This window comes from Protopterus annectens, chromosome 9.part0 (genome assembly GCF_019279795.1).
Source record: "Protopterus annectens isolate FY-2018-M chromosome 9.part0, PAN1.0, whole genome shotgun sequence".
NCBI lineage: Eukaryota > Metazoa > Chordata > Ceratodontiformes > Protopteridae > Protopterus > Protopterus annectens.
In genome coordinates, this window is record NC_056743.1 from 601,012,878 (window position 1) to 601,021,542 (window position 8,665).

Below are 8,665 nucleotides of genomic sequence, written 5' to 3' on the forward strand. Positions count from 1 at the left end.
TCTAACAGATTGAAATTAAATGATTTCAAATTGTTTAAATATAAAAAACTGCAAATTGAAATACAATATTTAACTAAATGTGTTAATAGAAAACGTGCCAAAGGGACTTCGGCAATGGAAGTACCCGATGGGTGTTGTTGCTAATTCTGCTTTTCATCAGGAATTAATTCGTATGTTTGATAGGCATGGTATTGAATATATTCAATGTTTGATTAACCATTATACTGAACAAACGGATAATTTTAGAAGAGAATTAGCAGAATTGGATGTTAACATTAGAAATGACCCAGATTTCTCCAGATATAAATTTGATTTTTTAAGAATTTTTTCAAGTATGGAGAATATTCTGGGGAAGTTGCAGGAGAATAAAAGAAGGAAACTAAAAAGGGATCAGGAAACCTATGAGAATGGGTCTCCCTATCCACCACCACCATCACTGAGTAATAACAACAGAGTTAGCTCCACAAATTTTTCATCTACTGATAATTCAGTGGTTTCTACCAATAATGGTGCTACTTCCAATAATAACATTCCTGAAATTAGACGTAGTGAACGCATCGCTAACAGACAAGAGAAACCACCTTCTGAAAATAATAATAATAATCATAATGGAAATAATGGGAATGTGGGTTTTTTTGGTTCCCCGAGGCCCAATCAGGGGAGACAACAGGGTCAGAATCAGAGACAGGGGCAGTGGAAGAAGAAGAACAACAACAAGAGGAAACGTTAAATATTCCTTTAACCCTGGATGTGACAAATAAACCACACATTTTATTTAACTCAACAGGGGACTTCAAAATTTTCAATTATTCCCCTTTTACACCTGACATGGTTTTGATTAATACTTTAGCTAAAGGTTTAACCTTTGTGCCTACAACTAATTGTAGAGTTGATAGAACATTATTAGATCTAAAAATCTTTACAAGGAAATTAAATGTGAATATACTATTCAGCAACCAGAATAGCATCAGCAGTGATTTAAGAATAGCAAGCGTTTTTAACCCTATCTTACATCCTAATCTTGCTTTTTTTGAAAAAGTTTGTGAAAATGACATTAGAAATATGAGTAAAACATCTGCCAACTCAATAGGTGTTAATTTAACGCAAGAAGAAAAAGATGTTTTGGGTGGACTCAAATTTGCTAACATCAGAATCATGAAACCAGATAAGGGAGGGGGTCTGGTTTTCATGGATAAAGATGATTACATTGTGAATATGGGTGAATTATTGGACAGTGAATCTTATACAGAAGTATCCTTGAATGAAATGAATGGAGCACACCGTAAGGTGTCTGGATTTATCAGGGATTTATTTATAGAGGGTCGTATTGACATGGATACTTTTAAATATTTAGAAATACTTTTTCCCATCACACCATGTATGTTTGGATTGCCCAAAATTCATAAAAATATTCAAAAACCTCCCTTTCGGCCCATCATTGATGGCCGTCAGTCCATTACTTTCGGTTGTGCTAAGTTTGCTGATTTAAAACTCAAAGAAGCCCTGAGAAGTGAACATCAAATTTGAAAAGATTCCTGGGCCTTTTTGAAGGTCATTAATGAAATACCCTTTGACAGCAGTGTTAATTTTTTGACTATAGATGTCTGTGATTTATACACTTCTATACCCCAAGATATCGGATGCGAATGGGTTAGGGATTTTTTATTTGAAAAACAAATTAATTCTCAAGAAATTGAAAATATCATATATTTGCTTGATTTAGTATTGAAAAATAACTATTTCCTCTTCAATAATAGATTATTTTTGCAAAAAAATGGGGTTGCGATGGGCTCACCGTGTGGGGCCACTTTTGCGAACGTAGTAATGGCCTTTTGGGAGAAACATTTTTTATTCACCAATCCTATGTTCATCCAAAATGCTGTCTGGTACACCAGATATTTGGATGACATCTTTATTTTATGGAAAGGTGATAAGTTTTCAACTGGGAAACTCATTGAGACAGTGGAATTGAATACTGATTTTTTGAAATTCACTTGGGAACATAATACTGAGAGTATTTCCTTTCTGGATGTCTCTTTAAGGAAGGATTTGACTATGAATTGTTTAACTTCAAAAATCTTTAGGAAACCAACATATTCAAATTCCTTCCTACATTTTTTGAGTTGTCACCCTTACTTTCAAAAAAGAGGTATAGTAAAGGGTCAACTCGTACGAGCATCCAGAATGACCACTTTGGATTATGATTTTTATGAAGAATGTGAAAACCTCAAAAGAATGTTTATTAAAAGGGATTACCTGAGTAATCTCTTGAGTAGTTTGATATATGAAGTCACTAATAAGAGATTGAATGGTGACTTTGGACCTATTTTATGTATTAATAAACAGAATCTTAGTCTAGATTCCAACATTGAAAACTTGATAGGACAATTTCCACCGGTAGCTTGTATACAATTAGAAAATGATAAAGTTAATCCTGAATCTTCATTTTCCAACTTCATCACCACCTTCTCCCAAGATGTAGGAAGCTTGAGACATATATTACAGAAAAATTGGTGTTTTTTACTCGAGGATGTGAATATTAATAAACTTATTGCACCGGAACCAAAATTGACTTACAGAAGGGGTACTAATCTGAAAGAAATCTTGGAACAAGGGAGCACTTACCATCAAAGACCACATTGTAGCATGTTTAAATGTGAAAACTGCTCCTGGTGCAAATATATTAAAACTACTAATTCTATAACAGTAGGGAAACAGAGGATCTATATTAACCATAAGTTTAACTGTAACTCTAAGGGAGTTATTTATTTAGGATTATGTGCCCTTTGTACATCATTTTATGTGGGCAAAATGGATAGATGTTTCAAGAAAAGAGTACATGAACACATTTATGCTATTCAAAAACAAAATGTAATGCTTTGGCCAGACATGTCCAAAATCCTGGTCATAATTTTCAATTTGTCATTATTGACCAAGTTCATGTAACTGGGCGGGGAGGTCCTATTAGCCTTAAATTAGAAGAAAAAGAAATTTTATGGCAGCTAAGACTACATGCAACCTCCCCACCAGGTATTAATGAAATGGTTTCTATTAAAAGTTTGTTGAAATTGAAAGCATTATATAGATATTTCCTTTCTACATTATCTATTGAATTTAGTCCAAAATATGTGTAAATATGTGTACATAATTTATTGGAGATATACTTAATTTTTGTATTTTTTACACTGGTCGCTTTGCATTTACATTCATGTTTATTGTAAGTGGGCTCTTTAAAAAGACCTTTGTATTTATTTATTTAAATAATTAATTGATTAATTATGTGATGACATCAGAATGAATGGTGTATATAATGAACATTTTAAGACTTTTTTTATCTGAAGAAGTTTACAATTTGCCAGTAAACGAAAGCGCTAATCTACCATTCCAGTTGCCAGTGTGGTTTGTCTTCCTTTTCACTTTTTGCAGTGGTTTTGAATTTTTTAGTTGCATATTAAGTAGTGTGCTGCATTATCTTACTTCATACAGTAACTGGAAAATTGGAAGGATATTCACAAATTCACCCCAAAGTTAACTGGCCTGACCCTCCTTGAGAGAGGAGGTTCAGCCTAATGGGGAGTACTGGCAAGGCGTAAATGCTTGCAAGACTTAACAGCTTTGTATTTGATATGATCCCATGCTTAAATATTGCACAGGGGTTCATCCCCTTCCCTGACAAAAATCAGCAGATTGCTGGCTGCAGAGTATCCTACTCATAAACACACTACAAACCATCTGAGTTTGTACTGAAGCTAAGGCCACAAGTGATAGGAGTAAGCATCTTGTCTCAGCATCAGAGTTTGGCTAAATATATGAACTTTTAACCTAACATCTTGTAGTGTACTACAATTCCTCACAAATAACCACACTAAATATATTTATGGCACAAATTTTTGTCTGCAGTTTTTGATGATGTTAACTGTAACTGCTGAAAGCTTTATAATATAATGACAATTAATCCAAGAATAAAATCCTAGCATAGAAGAGTCAACTGGCATTCTATTAAACTAGGACAAGTAGTTTTGCATATAAACACCTTCAGTAAGTTAGTTGCTTTAAGTTCTGCAGTCATAACTGTTCCTCCACCAGTTCACAGAATTCTGACATAGCAGTTATATATTCACTTCACTGAGTCCTTAAGAACTGATTTGATATACATGTGAAAATAGCTACCTTCAGGCAGAATACAAGACTGGAGTTTGTCATTTGTGTGAGACTGGATTTACTGAAAGACTTTGCTTTTATAGCCTGAAAACTGTAGTGCAACACTTGTTATCTTCTGTTGCTACATGACTTTTAAGATATTTCATTGTGTCCACCAAAAGCTTTCCGTCTTACCTGAGGTATAATACTCTGGACTGAACAATAAAACGGAAGAGGTATTTTAGTGCCTTCAGTGCAGTGAACAGCAATTCAGTCTTTTGTTGATCCTCTGCATTTCCTACATAGTAGTTCAAAACCTTAGTCAGTTTACTGAAAAAAAAAAAAAAGACATTAACATCAGAGTACATCTACTGACTTGGTATTTATTTTAACATAAAGAATGCATTCAAGATAGACAGGTCTGAAAACTGTGTATGGTTAAAAAATATTGATGATTTTCTCACTATGAAAGTTAACATTAAGCTTCTAATGCACCAAATCAATAAAAGTATGTGGTGAAAACATTATCTCCAAGATTCATTTGTAGCTAACAGACTTGAATGTGGAAGACTATGTCTACAAACAAATTTTGTCAAGCACTGCAACCATTGATCATTAAGGTCCTTACAGACACTCAAAGCAGCATGAATGAGCAGTGTCCAGGAAACTTTTCTTTGATCTACAGCAGAACACTGCAATGTAAAAGACTGCACAGTAGAAAAATGAAACTTATTAATGTATATCTGTCAAAGCAACTCGCCTGTACCTCCATCTCCTTCTGCATATCTCTAAAAATACTAACTCCATGATAAAGCAACCTCCAGAATTCGACTCTCACTAATTTCAAGGGCAGTGTTTCAATATAAAATGGGAAGGGGTTTCAAGTTTACTTGGTGCAATCATGCCCACATATCTCGTGTTTCTTAACTACATATCAGAACCCGACAATCTGATATACATACACACACACAGATATATATATATATATATATTTATATACATAAACACACACACACATATATATATATATATATATATATATATATATACATACATATACATATATACATGTACACATAAATATATACATATACATTACATATTATATATATATATATATACATACACATATATATATATATATATATATATATATATATATATACATATAACATATACATATATATACACATACATATAACATATACATATACATATACACATACATATACTATTTACATATATATATATATATGTATATAATATATATACATACAATAGATATACATATACATACAATATATAAACACACACATACATATAAACACACACACACATATAGCTATCTATCTATCTATATATATATATATATATATATATATATATATATATATATATATGTATATATAAACCAAAAACCAGCCAACAGCAAGTAAAATGCAGCCAGATTAAATGAAGCTCTTGTGGCAATGGCCAAAGGATAGACCTTCACCACAGATAGATACGAAAAGTCCTTCTCCACAGTATAAAATGCCTCACATCTATTTCATAAAGAATCAATCCATAGGGAACGAGAAAATAGTAAAAAACACTTTTTTCATTTATTAGGCTGAGAATCCAATAAAAAACAAAAAACAGAAGAACACGGATAAGCGCTTTCAGGTTAAAAAATCAACCCTTCTTCAGATCTATTTTCTAAAAGGCGCTCAAACTTTTTTGAAAGCTCTGTACCAATGGCATATCAGTTAGTATGATCACACCCATCTGCATCATAGCAGACATGCCTTCTCAGACTCCTTTGCCTTAATGTAGGCTGAATGGGAAATGCCTTATTTAACCCAGGTTTCAACTGTTTCCACTCTTTCCTGGAATGTAGTACAGATTTTTTAAAATTTACGACGACATACAGTGAGAGACAGTCGGATTTTCTGGATGTAAGGATGCAATAAAATGATGGAGACATAGAAACTAGTTTATTTAGAAAAGATTGTTGGAAAAATAACATCTTGCCAAGGAGCAGTATGCACCCAAAACACACCTACAAGAGTTCACCCAAATGCAGCACAGCAGACAGACAGAGCTCGGAAACAGCGTTACCAAAAAATAAATAATTTCAGTCACCATAAAACGCTGTTCCCTAACGGCACCAAAGCACAGTTTTAGTAAGCTTCTTAAATAGCGGACTTCCAACAAACCATTAATATTCCTGATGCATATAAACTCCAACAGTTCTGCAAGGTTTGTAAACGAAAAGTACTTTATTCTTAATAAAACAAAAAGTAAGCGCTTTCACCCGTAGGCTTCTTCAAACTTTTACAAACATAGAAGCATATTCATTGTTTTTGTAGATAACCTGGGCGAAATAGTGGGACCTGAACCTAAGATAACCTTTAAAAATAAACCCAACCTCAAAAGGTTACTATGTAAACCTAAAAATGTAAATTATAAGAAAAGAATTATTAGATCTGATGTGAACACTGTGCCTTGTGGAAAATGCAATCAATGTACTTATATTAATAGTGACATAACTTTTGTACATCCAGTTACTGGACGCACGTTTTATTTTAATACTGACACTAGGTGTGACAGTAGGAATGTTGTTTATTTGGCCAGATGCGCAGTATGTCCGGCGTTCTATATTGGGAAAACCAATAGAACATTAAGAGAGCGCATTAGAGAGCACAATTATCATATTAGGTTGGGATCAGAGTCTAACGCTTTAGCCAAACATCACAAAGAAACAGGTTCTAATCACATTTTTAGTTTTTGTATTATACAAATTTTGGAATGTAATTACAGAGGGGGTGACATAATTAATCGGACCCTAGAATGTGAAACCAGATGGATAGTTAGATGGAGGGCAGATGAACAACCAGGTTTGAATGATAAGGTCCAGATAAAACCTTTTTTAAAGAGCAGAAGGGTTTTTAGACCTAAATGAATAAACCACTAGTTTAGCTCCCCCCCCACCTTTCTGAATATGGGTATGATGTAATTTATAAAGACACAATTATGACTAGGTTGTTGAATATGTTGTGATATATAACCATTGGCTATGTTTATTTATATGTTCTCTGCTCTTTATGTCCTGAGGTTCATAATACATGTATCAAAATGTTTTGATTTTATTTTATGATAAGATATTTTAAAAATATTTTTTACAAACTAGTACTAAATTATTTTTTAAATATATGTTATTTGTAATAATGTTATATTAATTGAGGTTTTATATGGGGCTCCTACAAGAGTATTATGAGAAGTTAGCTCTTAAGGATGTCGTGTATACATTCGAATGATGCCACCATTAATGATAGGATGGATGAGATATCTGAACATTTGAGAAATAGAGGCCACAAAGAAGAGGTGATAAAGATGAATAAAACACAAATAATGAATGGAAGTGAAAGTAAAGCAAGGCCATTCTTACACGGCAAACAGGATAATGCATCTTATAAACGAAACAGTAAAAGTCCAGAGAGACCAAGAATCATCCTTGCACATACTACCGATACAGAAGTAGTGAGTAGAATAATAAAGAGGAACTGGAAGATCTTGTTATCCAAAGATGAATACAGAGAAATAGTGGGAGATGAACCAAGTTTTAGCTATAGAAATGCCAGAAACTTAAAAAACATTCTATGCAAAGAGAATTATTTGGAGCCATGTAGAGGATCGATAAGGAAGGAAACTTATCCATGTAGGAAATGCACGATGTGTAAGTTCATCTGCACGGACAATTGTTTTGTGCATCCAGGTACTAAGAAGGTGTATATGCTTAATTTATATGCAGATTGCGCAACAAGGAACATAGTTTACTTAGCAACATGTTCCAGATGAGAACATTTTGATGCAGGGAAAACCATTAGAAAAATGAGAGAGAGACTTTCTAAACACATTAGTGACATTAGAGTTAAAGATACTAAGAATCCATTAGTGAGACATATTGGAGCCAACCCGAATCATGATTTTCTTTTTAGAGTCTTGAAGGTGGTTTATGTGTCTAAAGGAGGGGGTTACACGTCAATACTAGGCTTGAACAAGAGGAAATGTATTGGATTGGCAAGCTTCATGCACATTTGAAACCTGGTTTAAATATGGCATTTCCCATTCAGCCTACATTAAGGCAAAGGAGACTGAGAAGGCGTGTCTGCTATGATGCGGATGGGTGTGATCATACCAACTAATATGCCATTGGTACAGAGCCTTCAAAGAAACTTTGGGCGCCTTTTAGAAAATGGATCTGAAGAAGGGTTGAGGTTTTAACCTGAAAGCGCTTATCCATTGTCTTTCTTTTTTGTTTTTTATTGGATTCTCAGCCTAATAAATGAAAAAAGTGTTTTTTTACTATTTTTTCATTCCGTATGCATTGATTCTTTATGACACAGATGTGAGGCATTTTACACTGTGTAGAAGGACTTCTCGTATCTATCTCTGATGAAGTTTATCCTTTGGCCATTGCCACAGGAACTTCATTTAATCTGGCTGCATTTTAAGAGCTGTTGGCTGGTTTTTGGGGTTTTAATTT

General features: G+C 33.6%; 1 protein-coding gene across 1 annotated transcript in view; it reads right to left on the bottom strand.

The window, feature by feature from the left end:
• DOCK5 (dedicator of cytokinesis 5) overlaps positions 1 to 8,665 on the bottom strand; it is a gene marked incomplete in the record, with an annotated part of 3,482,443 nt that overhangs the window by 1,551,331 nt on the left and 1,922,447 nt on the right. Inside the window, 1 exon segment of the mRNA XM_044083155.1 lies at positions 4,336 to 4,470. Coding sequence (XP_043939090.1) covers positions 4,336 to 4,470 — 135 coding nt within the window.